Source organism: Cyprinus carpio, chromosome A3 (assembly GCF_018340385.1).
Source record: "Cyprinus carpio isolate SPL01 chromosome A3, ASM1834038v1, whole genome shotgun sequence".
In the NCBI taxonomy this organism is placed as follows: domain Eukaryota; kingdom Metazoa; phylum Chordata; class Actinopteri; order Cypriniformes; family Cyprinidae; genus Cyprinus; species Cyprinus carpio.
Window position 1 is genome coordinate 24889761 of NC_056574.1, and position 25041 is coordinate 24914801.

Below are 25041 nucleotides of genomic sequence, written 5' to 3' on the forward strand. Positions count from 1 at the left end.
TTTGAAGCAAAATGACCAAGAAACACATGCACATGAGAAATTATTAAAATTATATATTTTGACAATGTAGACACAGACAAATATTTTTCAATGAAAAAAAAATGGAATTCCACATATTTTAGCGATTTAGATATGCATTAAGGCTTATTATTAAGAGTGTGCAGTCAGTTCTTAAGAGCATTCAAATCAAACAATGACGGTTAGGGTAAGTATAACTGACTGTTGTTCATTCCACATTATTAACCACAAACCCAGTAATAGAGAATTTTAAACAAACTCCCTTCCTGAGACCAAAGAAAGAAAGGGAAAAAAAAAAACTTTTTTTTTTATATATATTTTTCTTGGAATTGTGGCGTCATGTCACACAGCACTTAAAAGGCATTCATTCAGTCAGACCCCCCCCCCCCCACACACCAAACCACCAGAAAAGGAACAGAAACCCATTTTGACATAACTATCACACAGTTCAGAGTTACAGAGCATCTCATGATTCAAGCACCGCTCCAGACCAGGTCTCATGCTTCGTGCCTGGAGCTAAATGAGTGATGGTCACCTCCACGGCCTGGATCTTCTGATGTTTGGGTGGAATAGAGCAGATCTTGTAGCTAACTTCATCTCCTTCCACAGGCACATATTCACCCTCGATGCTGTGGGAAGAATGGAGATCATCAGCAAAACATTAACCATGTTTGCTTGCTGGATTTAGACAAAGGTGTTTAAAAGTGTATCACATGGAAAACAGACTGCTTATTATTGTATACAGATATTTTAAAAGAGCAGATTGACATTCTAAATCAAAAATGTAACATCTGATAAGAAACATTTTGGAGCAAAAGCTGTAATTGCCACAAGGATGGAAATAACTAATTGTTTTTAATTGTTTTTAAAATTAAAGTGTGTGTGTGTGCATATTGGTATTCACAATGTTATGTGAATGTGGACAGTAATAACAGTACATTTTGACTGTGTGGGGACATTTTTAGGTCCCCATGAGGAAACAAGCTTATAAATCATACAGAACGAAGTGTTTTCAAAATATAAAAAAGCAGAAAGTTATGTGTGAGGGGTAGTGTTAGGGTAAGGGGACAGAAAATACAGTTTGTACAGTATAAAAACCATTATGCCTATGGAATGTCACCATAATGATAGGAATACCTGTGTCTGTGTATCTCTGTCTCTCTCTCTCTCGTGTGTGTGTGTGTGTGTGTGTGTGTGTGTGTGTGTGTGTGTGTCTCTCTCTCTCGTGTGTGTGTGTCTGTGTGTCTCGTGTGTGTGTGTGTGTGTGTCTCCCTCTCTCGTGTGTGTGTGTGTGTGTGTGTGTGTGTGTGTGTGTGTCTCCCTCTCTCGTGTGTGTGTGTGTCTGTGTGTGATTTTTTCCTTGCTAAATATTCTGTTAGACATTTGTAAATACATTATGGAATGCATGCTGCAAATGTTTTATGTTTTCTTAAAAGTTACCTCACAAAATTTGATTTTATGTAGTTGAAGAACATGAATAAATCTAGAATTAAGCAAATATCCAAAAGGGAGCAAACACTCATCTGCAGGTTTCCAATATTCTGTAAAATCCATAAAATCATTTGATGTTCTGAATGTTTGAAAAGAGGGCCAAGTCTATCCATTTTTCCACTGGTCAAACACACTCGATCTGAGAGAAGCCAGATACTGCTCTTATCGCTCACATTCAAGTGTAACTTAGCCCAAAACCTTTCACACATACACACCCCCCCAAGTTTCTATTCCCAGAAGCCCCTCCTTCATGAACAGTTCAAATCACCAACAAATAGACTAGGAGCACTATCATTTCTGATCTATGATTAGGAATGCATATTTATACTGATCTGTCCTTGCATCTGCTCCACTGATGATCAAGGTGTTGTTGATACTGTAATTCTGTGTTAAATGGGATTATTGTGGAATGTGTTGGCTTTGATATAGGAGCATGAAATCTTGTTGAAGGTTCAAGATGTTTGCCCAGTGAACTCACTCAGATATGTGCACATAGATATCATTGCCTCCATCTGATGGCCTGATGAAACCATGCCCTTTAGAACGTGAAAAGCACTTGCAGACCCCAGTGAAGACCGGCCCCTCAGCCGCACGTGCTGCACTGTAGTGGTAGAGAGGAAAAAGTATTATTCAACAATCCATATATGGGTGAAGTTCACAGAAACATACATGTAGGTCACAATCTAAAAAGTACTTTCAAATGTTTGAATAATTACCATGTTGCAAAATGTTTTTATAACATGCCATATGCTCATCAAGGCAACAGTGTAAAAAAAAAAACAGAGTAATATTTTTTTTTTCTTTTATTTATTTATAAAAGGGACCATGCACAATTTTTAACATAAAATTTCTATTTCATGTATTGTACCGGATTTAGCCAAGGGCTATTTTTCATCCGTAGGGCATTCCACTGATTAGTGGCTTTCACTGCGAAAGATGATAGTCCAAATGCAATTGTGAAAGAAGTGGTTTTTATTTTAATATATAATTCATTCCTGCGATGCATAGTTGAATTTTCAGCATCATTTCTTCAGTCTCACATGATCCTTTAAAAATCATTGTATGTGTAGTGCTCAATGATTAATAATGGTTCTTATTATTATAAATGTTTTTTTGTTTGTTTTTTTGCAGAGCAGCATTGATATGAAATACAAATCTTTTGTAAAATTATAAATGGCTGTATGATCTCTTTTTTGTCAAATTTTGCTCAATTTAATGCATCCTTTCTAAATGAAAGTATTTCTTTCTCTTTTTTTATTTTACTGAACCCAAACTTTTGAATGGTAATGTACTATAGTTTTCACAAAATTATTAAGCAGAACAGCTGTTCACATTGATAGAAATTAGAATTTTTTCTTGAGTACCAAATCAGCATATAAGAATGATTTCTGGATCATGTGACATTAAAAATATCTATCTACACACACACAAAAACATGAAGACGTGAAATGAATTGGGGACAACAGTGGATGGGTGTGGCTGTACTCACGCTGAGCAGGTGCGGTTGCGGCGGGTGGGCAGGGGGCTGGGAATCAGGTGGCCCCTCATGGGGGAGGGTGACCGGTCTCTTTGACGACAGGGGGGCAGACGCAGAGAGCTGGGGGAAACTGGAGAGACTGGGGACAGCGGGGACAGAGGAGGGGTGGTGGACTTCACAGGAGAAGATGCGTCTGAGGACATGCTGATGGTGGGACACTCAAAGGATACTGGGAAGAGAGAAACGGTGAGGAACTTGAGCTTTTAGGACTGAAATAGGTTCTCTAGCAGCATTTCCTTAAAATACAAAGCATGACATTTGTCTGGATGTGAACATAAACTGAAAACAAAAACTGCAGAGTGACAAACGTTATTACAAAATGGAATGCAGACCAGTGATGTGTTAATACACCTGCAGTAATGATGATAACTATAATATTAAAAAAATTAAATATTGATGTCATGTTAATACTACAAATACAGTAGTATTATAAATAATCCAGAGCCAGTAACAACCTGGTTGACACTCCAGCATAATGTGTGTCTGTGCTGCATCGTAACACTGATTGCCACTCATCATAAAACAGAAAAAAAGACAAAAACAATGCAGTGTGTAGCTTCTACTGCTGCACAAATGTGTGATACTGTGATTCATTGTGATAACACAAATAAAAGTTTACGAGGAATGTGACTGATGGCATTTAATTGTTAGTGAAGTATTTTGGCCATGATAATCGTGTAGAGAAAATCTGATATTGTGACAGCCCTAATTATACACTATAATAATAATTATTTATACAAATATTTATTTGGTGACTTTTCTCAGCAAATATATTGATATGCAATTTTGTCTTACCAATAAATCAATATATTGTCCGATTAATTTTATGATAATTTTTGATCTTGTAATATAGATCTAATGTTCATATTACATTTACAAGCAGCACTCAACATAAAAAAAAAATCACTTTTTTTAATAATCTCCACTGAAAAAGGTCCCAAAAAGCAATCACTGAAAACATGTGGCACTCATCAAAAAAAAAGATACTTTTGAGAATTTTCCACTGCTGTCAAAGAACAACACAAAATAATAATAATAATAATAATAATAATAATAATAATAATAATAAAAATAATAATAATAATAATATAATTTCTCAGATAAGCTGGCCTGTGACACTGACAGAGATCTCAGGTAACGTAATATATCTAGTGTACACAGTAGTGGATGCAACACATCCTCAGGGAGCCACTTGACAAACCAAACTCTGGATGATTCAGATCAGCAATTAGGCCTAGATACTTTACTCCTGAAACATGAGACATGAAGCTTGTTTTTTTTCTTCTCCTGGATCTAAATATACAGCTATGATAACAAGCTCTGCTGCATCTCTCACTTCTCACTCTCACTTTATTTTAAATACACCTACTATAGATGTTTACTATTCATTCAGTATATTATTCATAAACAACTTTTAACAAACAGTATGTCAACTGTACCCTTTGACTTCGTCTTTCAGCATCCTTGATAACCACCAGCACTGAAACACAAGCCTCCAGTGGCCACAGGCTGCAGCTCCCATTTGCGACAGTAATGTGATCATTTAGCTTTTAGCCTTTCTTTGTCTTATCTTGAAGGGTCAAGCATCCCTAATAATCACAGCAGGAAAAATGGCATCAAATGCATAATCGCGAACCCTCCCCCAATGTCATCGCCCTCCTCGGGGCCATTACAACCGACACAAATCATAACAAGAGCGGGATGACCACAAAAGAAGTTCCTTATGCACAATAAAGCATATTAAGTAATAATTTGATTATTTCAAATTGCACCCAACAAGTGGCAAAGCGACTCCCAGGTGGCTCTGCCATGGCAACACACTGCCAACGGTTCCCTCCGGGAGATGCGAGATGAGAAAGGGCCCCTTTGTACCTTGGATAACATCACTTCAATTATAGCTTTCTGCTGTCAGGCTCAGAATGCCCCATAAACAGAAAATGAGGCCAGTGAGTGTTTGAAAGCCAGTGCCAATTATACAGCACTGATTGTGTGCTGAGGTACTGATGCATGGGTGAACATTTGCTTCTGCTCTCGTTCACTCTACCTACACATCAGCAAAAAAGGACACAGCAATGATCATCCCATCAGGAGGAAGAAACTTCCATAATATACAAAAAACAAAATCATAATGAATTCAGTCCAATTGAACCAAAAAGTGTGCATGTAAATGTAGCCCCTGTGTCGCTGATCAGCCTCTGGGCTGCCTGTGCGCGTTCATGTGTTTCGGAGGAGGCACTGCTTTGAAGACTGATTTGCAGGGAGGGTGGGATCTTATGCTTTCAAAATTAGCTTGCTATTGCTAGCCTCTCCTTCACCTACCCTACCTTAAATTAAAAATAAAAAGCTAAAAATCTATTTTATACAGTAGGTTATATGCAGACAGTTCGGTATGTACCTCGGTTGTCACGGTTCGGTACATTTTTGGTACAGCAGGGGGAAAACTTTTTTTTTTTTTATTAAACAGTGGTTTACTGAACAAATTGCTCCCTCTTTAAATAAGCTCAGTTATAATTAACATTTTCTTAAGGATAAAAATCTACCTTAGCTTATGCTCTAAACTACAGTGAGCCCTTATACATTAGGCCTTCAAGGTTACAGTTAACAACAGAGCCCAAACTTAAATGTAATTACTATTTATTTTTCAAATATAACAAGCAACACCCAACTCATAGTACACAGTGCCTCTCATAACTCATTTCATAACAGATTTATTAAAACATTAAATAATTAAGACATCACTAACAGGTAAAGCAATATATAATGAGTATATCATATGAGTATATATTTGGCAAAATGCTCTTCTCTAGACTTCCTTTATAGTGAACTAACAAGCTGCGCACACTGATGACCTGCCTGAGGTAAATGAAATGCTACGTGACATTTTGTTTACAAGATTTGTTGCAGTCTTTCTAAGGCTAGAAATACTGATTGAGCGATTACATGAGGCATGAGATGTTCATTCATGTTTATTTTGCATTAAAACTAGTAGTAAAGAGCAAGGGTTTATACAGTGATCTGTCACGCCACATCAAAGAGCGCCAAAATAGAATTTATTGTTTGAATTTCCTGAAAAAAAGGACATAATTTGAAAGATGAGACTTTGTTTCTTATCAAAAGTAACAATATACTGGAAGTTTCCATTGAAGTTCCACTCGTGCAGTGGTTAAAACAATGTATTTGTTCGGTGCACATGTGCACTGAACCGAAAGACCTGTCTCAAAACTTTTTGGTATGAATAAGTTTACCATAACACCCCTAATATACAGTACTGTACCATGTACAATTTTGGGATCTTCAAGATTTTTTAGTCTCTAATGCTCAGCAAGGCTAAATTTATTTAATCAAACATACAGTAAAAACCACATTATTTTGAAATATTGCTACAACTTAATGCATTCTTGCTTAATAGAAGTATTAGTCTTACAAAACAAATCTTTCTAACACCAAACTTTTAAACATATACTTGCATGATTTGTTTAGTATGCAGAGAAACTAGCTGGTAGACAATTTGTCCATCATTTCAAACAGGTCTAAAACCGAACAACAGCTTTTAGACAAAGGTCAACAGGAGAAGACATGACCTCAGGATCAGCACGCAGACCACACTAAGGTCAGCTATGGAATTTACTGTCATTTTCCATCAACTTCACCTCTAACCAGAGTTTGCTGTTGAAAAATCTGCCTGCATAGGCAAATAACTCTGTCTGCCACGAATCATCCACAATAGGAGGACGAAGCAATATTGTGAGCAGGGATCCTAAACTATGCCATGCCAGTATGCAATACAGCACAACAGAACAGGTCTTTGTAGACGAAATGTGATTTCAATTTACGCCTTAAGGTCAATAAGGATTAAAAATAATACCACAAGCTGCATACTCATAAAAACAGGGAATAAAACATGCAGCAGGGCCAGAACATGTACATTTGCATTCACATCACCTAACAGGAAACGTATGTCAAGGCAGCAATAATGAAACAGTTTCAAGTACTGCCCACAACAACTATGTTTAACAAAATATGGTCACAAAATTACACTTCTACGTGTTCATGCCACCAGCTAATAAATATACTTTCCAAGAACGTTTTGCTAACGTTCCCAGAGAGTTATGTTAAGATACTCTTTTTGAGTCCTTCTACTTCAAAATGTCACATTTATTTCAATGCGTTACTTGCCATTTCTTTGTAATTAGTTGTGAAATTTACTAGCAATTTCTGAGTGAAAATCGTTTCTGCACCAGTTTCTGCACTAGTTTTTCCCCCCAGTGTATACGAACATCAGAGGAACATTCCATTTTCTCATTTCTCATCATGAAACCATTATTGGAAAGTTACTAGAATGCTCTCTGAACGTTCTGAAACAAGTAGTAACATTTTAAAAATGTTAAGACAAACACCCAGAAAACAGAGCAGTCAACTCTGAATGAACATTCTATTAACATTACTGGATGAACTTTTGTTTATAACTTTGAGAGAACTTTGCCAGAGCGCTAGCCAAAAATATGAGAATGTTTCCTGTTTGCTGGGTGACATTCTAGAGCTATCAAGTCAAATGTTCAGCATACTCTTTACATGAAGCATACAAAAAATACAAAATAAATGAAGCATGCAAAGGCCGTAAACAAATTCTGTCTACACGTACACAGAATCTTTATGATATTCATTCCAAGCTTGATTGGTGGGATAAACAACCTCAGCAGGAAGACTACAAGTGGGCATCATCAGCAGACAGCTATGTATGGTATGTAACTGTTGATTTATTAATATGCACCTGATCTAGCAAGAGTACTAACAAGCAGCTCTGAAATCAATCTCATCTCTGCCCTTGACATGACCGGGCTACTCACCAGCACAAGGGTTCTTGGGTACAAGCACTACTTGTTCTTCAATGAGGAAACGCAGCGACCTTGGTCGCATCAACCACCTCCCCCTCCTGCACTCCACCTTTTAGACTGTGTTGGTGGGTGAAGCTTCGGTGAAGTTGGCGAGTATAAATACAGCAGTGATGGAGAGATAAAGGGAATTGAAACGCTCTCCATCTGCATGACGAGTCTGGAGGTGGAAATGTTGCATGGGTTACAATTATCTGTTTGTTTGCACTCAAGGGCTGAAAGCACCTGAAGAGGTTCAGTTTGTAAAGTACACAGGAAGTGAGCAGCACAGCTTTTATTGCCTTTTAACGACCCAATGAATGTACATTTCCAACAAAATGCCAGTTGAGCGATACACTAAACAAAACTACACCTCTTAATGGAATCAACAACAATCATTATCACACCAACACAGTACACGCCAACCTCAGCTGCACTCGTCCAATAACATGCCCACTCCTGCCCATGTTTTCCCTGAGGACAACATGCTAAATGGATATACACTGATGGATGAATATAATAAAGAGTTTGTATGCATCACAGCCTGCAGGAAATGAAATAATGTGCCTAAAATGACAATGGATGACAAAATGACCAAAACCTCTGCCAGGTCCAGATGCCTACATTTTTAAACTTTTACATTTAGTCTCTACCATTCAGGAATGTCCTTTCACTGTGCAGTATATACTTCAATGACAGCAATAACAGTTACAGCAACATGTCATTTCCTGTTTTTGTAAAGCCACGCGCAACAGACACATGAATTTGACCTGTTCGAACACAGCAAGCTCAGCACATTCTCCAGTTTATGCACTGAACAGAAAGACAAATGCTACTTCTTGAAAACAAGTTAATATTTCCTCACATGAAAACATCATACAGGTTCGTAACAACATGAGTAAAAAGTTTCATTTTTAGGTCAACTAACCCTTTAATGGTCTTAAATCTAAATTAAGTTAAACTATATACAAATTCACTTGCGCAACATAAACTAAATCTTGTGCACAAATACATCTGTGAACATATTCAGGTCTAACCACAAAAACCAACAAGCTGATACAAGTTGACATGCCTATTTTGATTATTTAGAAATGCAGATTGCACACTCTCAGAAAAAAAAAAAAAGGTGCAAAGGCTGTCACTGGGGCGGTACCTTTTCAAAAGGCACACCTTTGTAACCAAAAAGTCCATACTGGTAACTTAAAGGTACATATCAGTACCTAAAGTCCACATTTTAGTACCTAAAATGACAGCTGAAAGCTTTTGTACCTTTTTTTCCTGAGAGTGCATTATGGAAAACAGGGAAAGCTTAGTTTTTCAGAAGAGATCATGTTTGAAATGTCAGATTATGACTGTAATATTTTGAAAACGTAATCCAAATTTCCAAATGGCCTTGAGACAAGGGATAGCAGGAAAAAACAGGGAGGCAAGGACCTTTTGTTCAGTCAAAGGACACAACAGCTAATCAAACCTGGTAGGGTAGTTTCCTCCTCCCAGGAGTGATGGGTTTCCAACAACACAGTTATTGTAAATACAACATAAAAAGCTTTTTTTTTATGTGTATTCATCCCAACATTTATTTATTTTTATTTCTATATCAGCATCAAACTCCTCCATAGTCTCATAGCTTGCAAAATATGATCTTTGTAATAGAAATATATGACTGGGAGAGTTGAAAAGGCCAAATCTATTCTGTCAAGAGGCTTTGAAAACTAATTTACATCTCCATGGTATTCTCTGACAGATCAAAACTTCCTGGTGCTTTCTCTAGAAACAATTATCATAATTTGCCATTATATTATCCTCTTCCTTATTGACTATGAGCTTTGTCATTGTCTTGAGTTTGTACTGCAACAGATTGTGCTAGTTTATATAAACAGATGATCAGATAGCCATCCACATGTCTTTAATTACATTCAAACGTGTGTGTCCTCTCAGTTGTACTCTTCTGTAATTTTAAAGTTATCGTGCTCTCCATTAACTGAGTGATAGGAATATATAGAGAGGCATCCTCTTAATCAATGTTTTTAGCAGGTCACACAACATGGCTACACAACACACAGAAAATCCTGTTAATAAAATCTCTGTCTGGATAACCGTATAATTATGTAAGGAGAGCACTGCAGTGTTTCTTCTAGTCACTGTAACAGATTCAGTACACTATGACCTCTAGTTGTCTGTATAAGATCCCAACGGGGTATGCTGCTGTCAGTCCCCCGAAATCCAATATTACAACTGGAGAACTATCAGTAATGTCATTGAAAGCGTGGCCCAATGCTCTAGGTAGAAACAAGTAAATGGTGAAGCCACAAAGAAATGAACTGCGGTAAGAAGTATACACCCCACTATGATGCAATTGTTTTTTTCTGTCTTTCAAAAGAATTAAAAAATGCATCAGCCCCCTCAAGATACAAAAACATCCCATCTGAGTGGCACCATTTCACTGGGATTCTTTAAGCTCAGTGACTTAAGTTTTGGGAAAAAAAATATAGAACATCAGCCTGGATATGGTAACCTCCGATGTAATCAGCCTTTTCCTTGTCCTCGTCCTTTTAGTTTACAGCATAATTTGCAGCCTTTTTGTATCTAGTAGCTAGCTTTATTGTAAATTAAAAATAATAATAATAATGCTAATAATTTCAACAATTGTACCATCGATACAGATGCTGCATTCACTGTGTCTGTGTATTTTTTCTAACCCACACGCCTTCAACTGCGAGCACAAAGAAAATCTCAAGTTTACCACTTGCCAACTTTGTGGTGGCCCACTGATCAGTGGTTCAACCTGTAAATAGAATCTTTCTGACATGACTTGAAGGTAACATTACTCATATTCGTTCCAAACCTATATGATTCACCAATTTGGAATTTGTTTTCCAGCGAGTAAAAAAAAATAAAAGGGATTTTTTTTTTTTTTTTTGAAAAAACATCCAACATAGAAGTCACTGCAGAATGAGATTGTCAAGCTGCAAAATGACAAATAAAAAGATTAAAGACCAAAACCTTATTAGATAGAAAACATAGAAATGTGTAGAAAACAGCAACCAAATACATAAGTCAAGCCAATGTCTACTTTTGCATACAGCAGAATATAATTTTCATTTTGGGTAAAAATAACAACAATAACAATAATTCTACAAAATGGAATTATGTTCAAAACATACAGCTTTATATGTCTTATAAATCCTAAACTAATGTAATGCATTAATCAAGTTGTTAATTCAACACATTATTTACTATGTAAATTTTCTATGGAGCATTTTTACTATGTATGTACAGTAAGGTGGAAGAGCTGCCAAAGGTCACGTCTACCTTCATGCTACTGTGAAATGTTCTCGAAGATCAAGTCACCAGCCCAACACTGAGACACTTTTTGTAGCCCTACATCAAAAGCAATAAAGAACACTAAGTTGCATTGTTATTTGTCCTGGCACTGCAAAACTCAGAAGCAGCGCACTTCTCTAGAGAGGATCATGTGGTGTCAACTGCAATATTATGTCAACATCTGAGCGTCAGTCTCCCACCAAAAAACATTCTTAACACGAAACACATTTTTTTCCTGTATATTAAATTGTGGCATACGTTTACTAGTTGTGCTACTTCGACGAGCTGCGCTTTGACCCCTCCCTTCACCAACTCAACTCCGAATGCATTTATTAAACCACTTAATTTCACTCATTTGCTCAAACTTTCTACAATAGCCTATCTCACATCTGAAAAGTTACATATAAAAAAAAAAAAAAAAAAAAAAAAAAAAGTACAACACGAGACCAGATCGATGCAGATGATCGAGCGAAGATGTAACAGATTAAAGTCAGACCTCCAAAAGAGAAATTAATCATTGTTTAGCATTTACATTTGACGTTTAACACATTTTAAACAGCGAACTTCTCTCGTTGTAATTCATTTAATCTCTTGAATAATTCACGAACACGCAAAGGTGTCTTTTCTTTCACTTTCATAATAACAAGTCACTTTGTTTGGGTGTAACATTTCAAAAAGAATCTCAGCATTACTCACCGTTAGCAAATGTGCACGAGCCGAAGAAAACAACCGTAAACTACTGAAGTCGTTTAAAAAAACAAAAAACCGACAAGCATCCACGACAGAAAGTAGATGCCTGGCGTATGCTGGTCTCTCTGAATGAGGGTCCAAAGAGGCGTGACTAAACCGAAGCCATCCAAAACTACATCATTAAATGACAATTACCGTAATACCTTAAATATTCCAAGCTTGAAATGTAAACAAAAATTAACATAATGCTATTCAAACAAGTGGTTGCACAATCTTGGTTTATTTTTTTATTTTTTTTTATCTCTCTTACCTATAGGTCATCTCAAAATGCTCTTAGTGCATGAATGAATAATCAATCATAAATGAAGCAGAAGCAAATGGATGGATGCAAATGGACAAGAGCAATACAACAAATAAAATTAATTTTGTGAACATTAAAAAAAAGGTGCTTCACAATTCAGAGACTGTCAGGTAAGATTATGAAAAACATTTCAGTCACTGCTTTCAATATTTCATGTCACCTCCATGTTCACCATCTTCTCTTCTTGTATTTTTTACTATAAGAGTGTAAAACGTTTCCTGTTTATATTCTACACAATGAAAATGTAATACAATGAAAGGTAAAGCACAACAATGTACCAGTTCACAAGAATGCAACATTAATAAAAACAGACTGGAGAATAACTGTAGATTTACACACAATCTCAAACTCAGAAGTACAGGGTGATAGTGGTTATATTACCTATATCGATAGCTTATTCATACATGCTATTTTGTCTTTTTGAAAACTAAATTTTTTTCAAATTGTGTTTTTACAGATCCGGAAATGGACAGAAGAGATTTTCCAAATACATACATATGATAGAAGAGTTTCTGTAATATTCCTCTTGTAATCTAACAGAAATGTTTGTCAGTAAACTTTCTTTCCCGATGAACCAGTGCATTTCATCAAAGGTATCATGGATAGATGGTCAAACACAGATAAATCACTTTTTTGATATCGTAAGTCATGTGATGCAGGAGTGTTAATTTTTAAATCCCTTTATTTTGTGTGTAAATCCCTGATTCACAGAAACATACCGAAATTCAAAGCATTTCTCTTCCCCACAACATTCATTTATTTCCCCTTTAAAAGAACAGAAAGTATGGAATGGCAGGATGTAACTCTAGCTAAATTAAGATGATCTGAATTTAAAAAGTTTTTCACATTTGCATTTGACAGTAGCAATACACATTTGGTGAGATGGAGGGTTGTCTGTAACTGTGTCGTTTTTGTTTTTTTTCCTTCATAGAAACACTACATTCATTGCCTCTGTGCAATTGTTATTAAAAAAAAATTAAAACTGGGGGCTAAAATATATGCTTAGTGTCAAAGTGTTCCTGCACACACACAAAAAAGCCACTAGAGCTTGACATGCATGACAGTGACTTAATGAAAAAGTGTGCATACTTCTACCATCAAACCCTAAAATCATCTATACAGAACAGGCACAAATTAAAAAACAAACAAAAAAAAATCTATTTATATTAAAAATTCTGGTTAAACAATAGAGTATTTCTACACAGCAGCAGAATTACAGGCATGAAGTGGAGTTTATATTAAGTGGGCAATCTAATAATGACTATGCATAATATATTAATTAAAGTATATATATGTATATACATATATAATGTACAAGTATAATACACTAAGACCAGAGAGATCTGACATCAGTCTTCACATTCCTCTTGGGCATCTGATGTGATCCACACAAATCAATCTCTTCCTCCTGATAAATAAGACATGATTAGAGCTTAGATGAAAATGATTGAGACATTTAAGAGTAGAAAGAGGTGATGTCTGAAGGTGGATGAGTCAGGCTTACCCTGCGCTGTCGTGACCTCACATGGTTCTGCTGTACTCGATGCCGCTCTTGGAAGAGATGCTGGACCAGGGCAGAAAGCTGCGCAGCAGATTCTGTGCTTGCCGGTAAATCCTCTGAGGAATTGAGCAGGGGCTCAGACTGGCCAGTGCCGAACCTATATGATGAATGTAATCAGTGCTGAGTGAGTTAAGAAATGCTTTCTGCCAGTCATTTACAGTTCAAATTCAGACCAGTATATTAAAGGACCTATGTTGTGATTTTGGAGTTTACATTGCTACCTGACCGCTAGACAATAGAGAATATTTTCTGCTGTTCAAAGGTTTAGGGATAAGGTTTTTTTATGTGTCTTGTTCACCAAAGCTGCATTAATTTAATCAAAATCACAGGAAAAGCGGAAATGTTGTAAAATATTATTAAATTTATTCCTGTGATGGCAAAGCTGAACTCTAGTCTTCAGTGTCACATGATCCTACAGAAATCATTTTAACGTGCTGTTATGCTGCTCAGGAAACATTTCTTATTATTATCAATGTTGAAAATCATTGTGATGCTTAATATATTTGTGTAAACTGGATCCAGGATTGATTATTTTTATTATATTATTTTATTATATATCATTTACATCTAACCCCAAACTTTTGAGCAGTAGTGTAATAAATTGAGTAGTAGTTTAATTTTCTATGTGCTGCCAGAACCAATGAAACAACATTAACATTAACATGAGTCACAGTAAAATGCTCTGCATGTACAAACAATGATGGAAAAACACCAATTAACAAATTATCAGGTAAAATCATTTGGTATCAATAATGATAATAAATTTTTTACAGTTATAAGCAACCTACATAACAAGCAACTCTAGTTACCAATCACCTTGATTATTCCCACTAAAAGATAAATGTGACACAAGAACACAAATGCGTGAGATAACAAAAAGGATATAAGAGAGTCCATGGAGGATGTCCACCATTGATGTAGAGGACGTAGGTGAAGCCATCCTTCAGCACTCCTCGTATAGAGTAATAATACGGTAAATAATGGTGCTGTTTAAAGTCTCTGTTCTCATAGAAGTGAATGGCAGTGTTATTGGTGGTGAGCACATGCAGGTAGATGGCTTTACAATGGTCCTGTGCCGTGGTGGAGATGTGCTCCTTTAAACTGTCCAGCAACAGAGAGCCTGCAAAGAGATGGAAGGAAATATGAGTGACAGTTCACACAGTTTGTAAGGACAGGTGAGACAAACGTCAACTCTCACCTATTCCATGTTTTCGAAACTCCTTCACGACCCCTAAACTCAGGATGTACGCAACTTGGGTGTCAACAGGAAAGCTGGAGGCCAGTATGTCTCCATCCTGGTGGAGAGAAATATTTGCTGAGTTAGCAACACAGATGGTTACCTGGAAGAACATACTGGAATAACAAACGTGAGGTGTGGGTTTTGTTATTAGTAATTGACATATTGAGGGAGTAAAAGAGTTTTCAAGGAGTTTATAAGACTTTTTTTTCTTGAAAAGAAGTCTCTTATGCTCATCAAGTTGGGATTTATTTGATCAAAAATACAGTATAAACAGCAATATTGTAAAGAAGTAGTGCATTTTAAAATTACTTTTTCTATTTTAATATGTATTAAAATGTAATTTATTCCTGTGATGGTAAAGCTGAATTTTCAGCATCATTACTCCACTCCTCAGTGTCACATGATCCTACAGAAATCATTCTAATATGCTGATGTGCTACTTAAGAAACAATCATTATTATTATCATAGTTGAAAACAGCTGTGCTAGTTAACTGTGTTGTGGAATTTTTTTTTTAAGATTTTTTGATGAATAAGTTCAGCATTAACGTGAAATAGAAATCTTTTGTAACATTATAAATGTCACTTTTGATTAATTTACTGTATCCTTGTTCAATACTTTTGAACAGTAGCATAATAATAACAGTGGTGTATTGTAAGGAAGAAATAATACTTCATTACAGTACTTAAGTATTTTTTGGGAGTATATGTACTTTACTTGAGTTTTTATATTTCAGCCAACTTTTACATTTACTCCACTACATTTCCTAATTAAAATGTATACTTTTAATCCGATACATTTCCTCGAAGCATATTCGTTACTTACTACAAAACAGTCAGAAGAACACGGACTGCAGGAAAGCAGGTTTGACAAATCAGTGGACTGCCGTTAGACAAGATAGACTCCTAAAAACACCTTTGCTCATGTGCAAACAAGTGTGCGGCTGCATTTTCCACTCAAGTCGAGTCTGGGGGCATGCGATACAGCATCCTCTGCCATAATATCGTAAGTGTTGTAATGATGTGCGATCTGACATTATCAAGTATATCACCAAATCACACACAGAGTGCATGCACATTTAAAACTCACAATTCAAAGACTTCTAAATTGTAGATTTAGGCAAAAATTTTATGTTGATATATTTTAATATAGTTAACTTAATCTATATCACACAAATAGTACCTTTGTTCTGCAAATATCAACATGAACACATTTACTTACCTTTTTATACAAGTTCATTAAAGCAATAAGTGACTTACGGTTTAGACATAATATTGCTTATTTTTGCTCAATTTTGCCAACAAAAATAGTTCCAAACAAAGATCACAGCACTGTTTTGCATCTCTGAGCAATGGATGGTGTTTACTTATTGAATTAATCAGCTTTTTGAACGAATCGGTTGAATAAATGATTAAGTGATTCACTCGTTAACACAGTCAAATGCTCTGTTTCTGAATGAATCAATCATTAACAGTCATTAACAGTCACTTGCTGCCACCTACTGGCGGTTTTAATTTTACATTTAGACTATTTTGTTCATGTTTTAAATTATTTCAAATATCAGTATTCAGCATTTTATGTTAAAAACAAACATTATTTATCCATCTGTAACTGTAGGTTAAATGCATCCATGTCCCCTCTGAGATACATAAACTGTGTAAATACATCTAAATGCTATTTCAGATGCAGATTCCAGAAATGTTTTCTTATGGTGGAATGAAAGACACTAAGTACCAGATGAAGTGCTTCTTATTCTTACCCAAAAATACAAAATGGAAGAAAGAGTTAAAACTGAACTTACAAATGATATTGATCTTGCTACTCAAGCTGTGTATGAAATTTTTTTATATATATTTATTTGCTTCTTTTCCATTTTGCATTTACTTGTACTTTTACATTCAATACTTAAGTATGTTTAAGATTAAGAAAATATTGTTTTGTCTAAGTACAATAAATATCACATACTTTAAGACTTTTACTCAAGTAATATTCTAAACTGTAATTTAATTTTCTACCAAAGTCATCGAACTAGCACTATTAGACACAGAAATATTATCTACCCCAGTGCTATAAGAATGTTCAACACACAACAACATTAATGTGTACTATCAGTAATGAAACTGGACTTTACTCCGTCACTCTGTATATAGCCTGATCTTTTACCAATTTCAGTAAGCTCATCAATAGCACTGCCATTTTATTGTCTGGCAATTATTATTATTCTAACAGTAATATAGCACTCATGAGCACAAACAGTAACTGCAAGCAGTTTAGTAGGAGACATAATTGTACCATGAAGAGGCAAAATCCTTTCTAATGAAGGTCAAATTCTTTGTTATGTGCAGAAATTTAGTCTGTAACCTAATTAATCACCTGCTCTAAAAAGGCTTTGGATATGTCAGGTGATCTTAATTATGAACCTTTACATCAAAGCTCCAGAAAAACAATTATTTATGGTCAAAATAACTTTTTACTCATCCAAACATTTATTATTCAATAGCACAAAACAGATAAAACTAAATTCTCTCACATATTCATATAGGTTAAAGGAATAGCTCACCCCAAATTTGCTGAAAATGTACTCACCCTCAGATCATCCAAAATGTAAATGAGTTTGTTTCTTCATCGGAACAGATTTGGAGAAATTTAGCATTACATCACTTCCTCACCAATAGATCCTCTGCAGTGAATGGGTGCCGTTAAAATAAGAGTCAAACAGCTGATAAAAACATGATAATAATCCACATGACTCACTCCGGACCCCTCACACCCAGCACACTTCCTCTTTGAACTGTTGCCCTCTGGCTGGCGCTACAGAGCACCAAAACATCCAGACACAAGAACAGCTTTTTCCCCAGGTCATATCCCACCTGTCCTGAACAACACATAACACATCTCAGGACTGTAAATTACTTACCAAAATGTTTCATCTGTAAATAGCTCATATGCACATTCACAATTCTGTCTATTGATGTTTTCTTTTTCTCTATATATTATTACCATATTATATTTTTTATTTATTGTCTATTTTCTTTATTATTAGTGTTTTATTTCTTAAATTATATGTACTTTCTGTACTAGAAGCTCCTGACACCAAGACGAATTCCTTGTGAATGTAAACACACTTAAGTGACGTGACATACAGCCAAGTATGGTGACCCATACTCAGAATTCATGCTCTGCTTTTAACCCATCCAAAGTGAACACACACACACACACACACACACACACACTGTGAACACACACCCGGAGCAGTGGGCAGCCATTTATGCTGCGGCGCCTGGGGAGCAGTTTTGGGTTGCCTTGCTCAAGGGCACCTTAGTCGTTGTATTGCCGGCCCGAGACTCGAACCCACAACCTTAGGGTTAGGGGTCAAACTCTCTAACTAGGCCACGACTTTCCAAGCAATAAAGCTCTTTTTGATTATGATTCTGATGACTCCAGTCATTCAATGAATGTCTTGTGAAGTGAAAATCTGTGTTTGTAAGAAAAAAAAAACATAATTTTAACTTTAAATATATGAGTCCATTATCCATAATATTTCTTTCTCCAGGAAAAAAGTCCATCCCTTGTTGTCATCTCACATTAACATATCTAATTAGATTTGTTTTGGACGGTTTTCGCTTGTAAGTTGTTCTGTGCATATTTCTCTCTTGATTCAGACAAGACAACATTTTCACTGGAGAACGAAATATTATGGACAGAGGACTTGTTTGAAGATTAAAACATCTTAATGATAAATTGATGGACTGAAGTCGTGAGGATTACGTGTGGATTATTGTGATGTTTTTTTTATTAGCTGTTTGGACTCTCATTCTGACGACACCCATTCACCGCAGACGATCCACCGGTGAGAAAGTGATGTAACATCTTGGATGGCCTGAGGGTAAGTAATTGTAAACATTTTCATTTTTGGCTGAACTACTCCTTTTAGCACAGAATGCACTGCAGCATTACAACAAGAATTCTTTTATTCTGACTCTTTAGTTTTTCCTCTTCGTGTCACTGTCTCAGTATACATATGCAAGTTGTACCTCTTTGTGCACTTTCGTTCTGCTTTTTATTTCTGCCACAATCATCCCGACGATACCACCTCTAAAGGTGGCAGCCAGAGAGAAAAACTTCTTATTTGATGTGATGTCATGGTACCATAAGTCTGGATACCTAAAACACAAACAAAACAATAACAGAGTGTGTGTTAGTGTTGTACTTGACCTTTGTAAAAGCATGGTTTGGTTAGATGTTTTAGCACTCACTCAATGGGAAACCATTCGCCACAGAGCACTTTTATTCTCTCTATGTCATCGTGGCAGAGTAGGCGGAGCTTTATTTCACTGAGGGCAGTGGTAAGCACCACGTCGGTCATTCACACCTGGAAGAAAAAAATTCAGATGAAGAGTTCAGCAGTGCAAAACAAGCTGAACAACATACAGATAGGTTTTCAGTCCATTATGTGTTAAAAGATTCATGGATTTGGACATTGCGGTTAGTATGTGTAAAAATTGTGCCCGATAACTTGCTTTCAAAAGCTTTTAGCTACTTGTTTAGTATCATCTCACTACCAGTGAAGTAGTCACTCTGAGGAGAAATGTGATGAGTGTAAACATGCTACTTTCAGTTTACTGTCAACTTAAATGTTGTCTTCTGTAAAGATAAAACAGAAACATTGTATACGATGTTAAAGTAAACAGAAACATTTTTTGCCATAATAAGCAAATGAAAAAAAAAACTGTATTGAACTAATTCCACACAACTGACATGATACTGACACATAAGGAGTCGTCAATTAGTTACTTCACTGTAATCTATTTCAACTCGAGGAACATCAAACACAATTCAAAACACTATTGATTAACTGTACAAACACAAACAAAGCCAAAACTGAAAGACAAACTCGTAATCTCAAAAGCTAGCAGCTAGTTAGCACTCCTGCCTGTCAAAACACATACGTGGATTTTATTGAGCCCACAAAAAAAAAGGGGGAAGATTAAAAAACATATCTATAATTGCATGATGTGGGAATGCAGTGCATCAGTCAAATCAATCTGTCAGTCGAGTTTCCTTTATTTGTTTACATGCTAACAGCTACATGCAGAAATCATTAGCTAGGATGCGAAATAATTCCTAACCTGCCTAGTTTTACCGCTTGGATAAGCAGAAGGATATTCGGTCGTTTATTTTTATTTCCGTGAAGAAGGTTCACTGCTGCGGTAGCATGGCGATAGTGTGTAAATCTGTGTCCGGGATGGAGATGACACATTCAGTCAGAGAATCGTATTGCGCTCTGAAATGCATTAGCGTAGCCGTTAGCACTTCGACAAACTCTGGGCAGACACTTCCGGTGTTACACCCAATTCTGTGACCGTAGTGGGCGCTGTTGTCCCTGTTTAGATTTAACTCGATCACACCATCACACCATAGACAGGATCACACAGGCGAGTAGGGTACGCGAACAGCGTCTGTCGGCATACCATCGTCGGATGCGGAGGAACTCTGCTGTTCAAAAGTTTGGGTTCATTAAGATTTTTAATGTGTTTTAAAGAAGTCTCCTGTTCATCACGGCTGCATTTATTTGACCAAAAATACAGAAATAATAGTAATATTGTAAAATATTATTATCATTTAAAATACTTGTTTTATATTTTAATATGCTTTAAAATATATTTTATTTCTGTGATCAAAGCTGAATTTTCTTCCGCATTATTAGTTACTCCAGTTTAGTCTCACACGATCCTTCAGAACTCATTCAATGCTGATTTATTATCAATGTTAGAAAGAGCTTGATTTTTCATTTTTGGAACCTGTGATACATTTTTTTTTTTTTTTTTTTTTTTTTTTGATTCTTTAATGAATAAAAGTTAAAAAGAACAGCATTTATTTAAAATATACATCTTTTCTAACAATACAAGTCTTTAATATCACTTTTTATCAATTTAAGTTAACACAGAGAAATTGCAAATTTAAAGCATGATCACTGAACAAGAAATGTTTGTTGGGGCAACATGATCATAAAAAAAATACTAATACTACTACTACTATTAGAAAAATAATATAAAATAATAATAATAATAAAAAGGTTGAGGAGAAAAGATATCAACTGCAAAATACTTTAAGGATTATGGTGAAAAATGGGGTGTAAAACCATCAGGAAGCCTATCTCAACCTATCTTTCCATTATTTTATTTTTTATCTGTCTTCATGTATTTCTCTACACTGCAGCTTGGGATTCTTATAAAGAGGATGTTTCATGATTCTTTACCTTACCCAAGTCTCTGAGAAACTGAAACCGTGCACTTCTGGAGACTCCAAATGGTGGCTAAAGGCTTCCTGATGATTTAATTCTTGGTTTCACACCTAATTATTCACCTTAATTCTTAATGTCTTTTGCAGCTAATCTTTTTTCTTCTCAACCTGTTTTTCTGTGATCCTACTTATCCGGCTCTGAATATAAGGCGTTTTCAACTTCCAGCCCTCTTTAACAATTATGTGTCACTTATAAAATTATTAAATACAGAAATTAATAGTAGTTATTAAGAATGGTGTGGTTTGGAATTGGTAAACTGTGCCTAGAAAAAAAAAAGATCAGATATAGACTTGCCTAATAATTATGCATACATTGTATATGATCACTGTTGTGAATGCGCTGTTAGCACCCCTGGTAACAAAAGCTTGCTGAGGACTAAGACATACTGTAAAGTACCACTCATCTTAACGATCCCATCCTCAACACCGCACACACTTGGTTCTGCACCAGCAACACACCTGCTGATTGTGAAGTAGATTGGATGAACGATTGTCAAGAAAAGCAGCAAACAGAACACACACACAGATTCATTGCCTCATTTATACAGAGATATATAAATCCTCACAGTGTAATTGTGTATTATGTGTAATTGTATAAAACTTTGTGCATGGTGTAGTACTCTGCAATAAGACTCAAACTCAGCTTAGAACTTGCCACTAGTTTAACAACTGTAGCAAATGTTACAATATAACAGGATCCAATGTTGTGCTTGTCATCACTGCAGATCTGGGGTGCGTTTCCAAAAGCACTGTTAGCTAACTATGGTGGTGAGTTCCATTGAACTCTATTGGTAACAACAGAACTTGCAACCATAGTTGCTTTTGGGAAACACACCCCTGATCTGAATATTTAAGGACCTGTCCCAGGCACTGTTCAGATAATCATCTTTTATGAACTGTACAGTACATGATAAATGTGGCTTTTTACTTTCATCATATGTCATAAAGTTGTACATGCCATTTTAATAATTTGCAGTATGAGTGATATTATTACATTATTAGTGCAAAATGTAATTTTGTCTGTCTGTAAACTTGTTCAACCTCTAGTCAGCTTTTTGTGCAAAATTTATCAAAATGAAACAAAATATGCAAAGTGGCACTGCTTTTGAATGGTTTTGTGTAGTAGTTCCATTGTTTTAATATGAATACAGTTTAAATAAAATGTTCAGCACAGCAATTGTCTAAGTATCTTAATCAGTACTTTAAACCTTTTGTTGTTTAAGAGCTTCATGTTACAACTTAACAAAAAAATATCAGTGGCGTAAGACAATAAGATATTTAATTATGTATTATGTAAGATGCTTGTAATCATTGGTTAAACTGTATTCATTGTTTCTGCTTAAATACAGTAATTATCTACTTGTATGATTTGTATTATCCAAAAACTGTACAAATACTGTGGCATCCCAGACAGCAACATATAGTGTTGGCCCAGATCTGGCCCACATCTGGCCCGTGTGGAATAGAGGTGGGCCAGATGTGGGCCGAATCTGGGCCAACACTATATGTTGCTGCCTGGGATATGGACATTACTCTGACACAGTCACCTTAATTTACTTTTTAATTGTAACATAGAAACATGCATTTTCTGTAAAGCTGCAACATATGAAAAGCATAAAAATAAACGTGAATTGAATTTCAATTCAGGATGTGTATTCTGCTTATTTGTGTGTGTGTGTGTGTGTGTGTGTTTGTAGGCCTAATCACTATAAAGGAATCATAGTCACTAAAAATCAGATCTGTGCCGGTTTTGGCCCGTTGTGCCAAAAGACACCAGCCCAAGTCTGTTGCGGATCCGGCCCAGAACTTCCAAAGGGTCTGAGCCAGATGTGGGCCAGATGATTTTTGCTATCTGTGTGCAATTTGTTTAACCCCTAATATATGGCAGATCAGAACAATCATTCAGTTACTAATTGAACATTTAATTTACATGAAATCATCAAATTGCTACTTTACAGCAATCGCATACAGCAAACTAAAATACAGAATAATTAGAACAATAATTAACAAACAATAAATAACATCACTGTTGATGTTTTATTTTGCAGTAATAAATGCCATTAACAAAATATCCAAACCTAGGTCTGTCATATAAAATCCACAAAATATCATAAACTACACATATGCACATAGTCTGACATATTTTACACAGATATCAACATATAAAAACGTATAGTATTAATTTGTATGTGTTCATATTGGTTAAATGCATTATTAATTAACATTAAATAAGGAACAGAGTAGGAAGGTAAATAAGCGAAGGTGAATGTGCACTTTCACAAATTGTTCTGTGTACTTTGATTTACACCTTCACAAATATGTCTTTCTGCTTGTGAATCTTTCTATCAGGATGGTAAGTTCATTTACGTTTTCACAAATCTTTCTTTACACAATATGTAAAAATATTGTTCATCATGGCAGTTATTCTCAATAACTAGGCAAATATTAAAGAGTGAAACCTTTGTAACGTGCTACACTACTTTTTGTGTTCATCACCAAAGTTGTATTTTTGCATTTTTAAAGGGGTCATATGATGCAATTTCAACTTTTCTTTTCTCTTTGGAGTGTTACAAGCTGTTCGTGCATAGATAAGATCCCTGAAGTTGCAAAGACTAAAGTCTCAAACCCAAAGAGATATTCTTTATAAAAGTTAAGATTCATCCACGCCCTCCTAAAAAGCCTTGCCTGTGTGGGAAGATTTGCATAACACCACCCAAATGTTTACGCAAAGAAAGAAGGCGAAACTTTGATTCTCGCTGTAGTATTGTTGCTACCGCCGCCATGCTGTGGAGACAATGTGTGTTTCATTGTGAAAGAGGACACAACTAGAAATCAGTGGTTAAGCTGTATTTACAACACTGTTCCAGAACAGTTCAACCCAAATATTCAGATGTGTGCTGCACATTTTAGGCTTCAGGAGTACTGTTTCCTGAAGCCTAATGCCGTCTGTGGCACAAAGGCTGGGGCAATTCAAACTTTGCAAGGACAGGTTGGCGCTTCTGACTCACAGCCTGTAAGTACGTTTTCATATTTAAAGAATTTGCCACTGATGATTTAAACACAAGTTTTGAGCAGTGTAGAGTAGCGCTTGTTATTTGTCGTTTCTCCAATCACAAATGCAAACAAGGTTTTATGTTTACGCATCGCAATACGCAACGCGTAAAAAGACAGTATAAGTCATTATAGTCAGTAATTATGTCCCCACTGAAAGCAACAAATGCCTCGTTTATAATGGATTTTATTGGCTTTGTCTTGTCACTCCGGGACACGGCATCACAGTATGGTAAGGGCCATAACATTTCCATCACACGCTTGAGGTTTTCCTAAAGCATTATTTGATTTGTATTTTTTTCTAATTATTTATTTGGGCAATTGCTTCTAATTTGTACTTTTTCTTTGTTCTTTGTTTTGCTGTGTTATCGAAATTGGAATTGAGAATTGTAAAATTTAACTGGTATCTAAAATTTTGGTGTCAAAACAACAATAACAAAACAATTTAATTTTTTTGTGGCAGAGCAAGAAGAATTTTGAACCACTAGGCTAGGCAAGGCAAGTTTATTTATATAGCACATTTCATACACAATGGTAATTCAAAGTTCTTTACATTTATATTTTACATTTAATCATTTAGCAGACGCTTTTATCA

General features: G+C 35.8%; 2 protein-coding genes across 5 annotated transcripts; both read right to left on the reverse strand.

The window, feature by feature from the left end:
* Positions 1 to 38: 38 nt before the first annotated feature.
* Positions 39 to 12095, reverse strand: LOC109058327 (calcium-regulated heat stable protein 1). 2 transcript variants are annotated; one of them, XM_042725774.1, is made up of 5 exons: positions 11938 to 12093; positions 11230 to 11298; positions 2999 to 3215; positions 1988 to 2110; positions 39 to 647 (listed from the first exon to the last, which is right to left on the reverse strand). In XM_042725774.1, the coding sequence occupies exons 3-5, from the start codon at positions 3187 to 3189 to the stop codon at positions 485 to 487; spliced, it is 477 nt and encodes a 158-aa protein (XP_042581708.1). In that variant the 5' UTR covers positions 3190 to 3215; positions 11230 to 11298; positions 11938 to 12093; the 3' UTR covers positions 39 to 484. The 2 variants fall into 2 exon arrangements, with proteins under 2 accessions (XP_042581708.1, XP_018931086.1); XM_019075541.2 differs by lacking the exon at positions 11230 to 11298 and having other exon boundaries at positions 11938 to 12095.
* An 861-nt stretch (positions 12096 to 12956) lies between these two features.
* Positions 12957 to 20431, reverse strand: LOC109058290 (N-alpha-acetyltransferase 60). 3 transcript variants are annotated; one of them, XM_019075510.2, is made up of 8 exons: positions 20222 to 20431; positions 19655 to 19736; positions 19349 to 19464; positions 19127 to 19256; positions 15052 to 15148; positions 14739 to 14973; positions 13797 to 13970; positions 12957 to 13700 (listed from the first exon to the last, which is right to left on the reverse strand). In XM_019075510.2, the coding sequence occupies exons 3-7, from the start codon at positions 19456 to 19458 to the stop codon at positions 13814 to 13816; spliced, it is 729 nt and encodes a 242-aa protein (XP_018931055.1). In that variant the 5' UTR covers positions 19459 to 19464; positions 19655 to 19736; positions 20222 to 20431; the 3' UTR covers positions 12957 to 13700; positions 13797 to 13813. The 3 variants fall into 3 exon arrangements, with proteins under 3 accessions (XP_018931055.1, XP_018931067.1, XP_042581679.1); XM_019075522.2 differs by lacking the exon at positions 19655 to 19736 and having other exon boundaries at positions 20226 to 20431; XM_042725745.1 differs by lacking the exon at positions 19655 to 19736 and having other exon boundaries at positions 20222 to 20430.
* Positions 20432 to 25041: the final 4610 nt, after the last annotated feature.

What these genes read in the sequence shown, in the direction of transcription:
- LOC109058290 (XM_019075522.2), bottom strand. Translation starts at nt 19,458, where the DNA reads ATGACCGACGTGGTGCTTACCACTGCCCTCAGTGAAATAAAGCTCCGC. An exon ending in GAACGAAAGTGCACAAAGAG is followed by an intron (nt 15,149 to 19,126) that starts GTACAACTTGCA and finishes TCTCTCCACCAG; the next exon opens with GATGGAGACATACTGGCCTC. An exon ending in GTTTCGAAAACATGGAATAG is followed by an intron (nt 14,974 to 15,051) that starts GTGAGAGTTGAC and finishes ATCTCTTTGCAG; the next exon opens with GCTCTCTGTTGCTGGACAGT.
- LOC109058327 (XM_019075541.2), bottom strand. Translation starts at nt 3,189, where the DNA reads ATGTCCTCAGACGCATCTTCTCCTGTGAAGTCCACCACCCCTCCTCTG. An exon ending in CGCAACCGCACCTGCTCAGC is followed by an intron (nt 2,111 to 2,998) that starts GTGAGTACAGCC and finishes CTACCACTACAG; the next exon opens with TGCAGCACGTGCGGCTGAGG. An exon ending in ATCTATGTGCACATATCTGA is followed by an intron (nt 648 to 1,987) that starts GTGAGTTCACTG and finishes TTCTTCCCACAG; the next exon opens with CATCGAGGGTGAATATGTGC.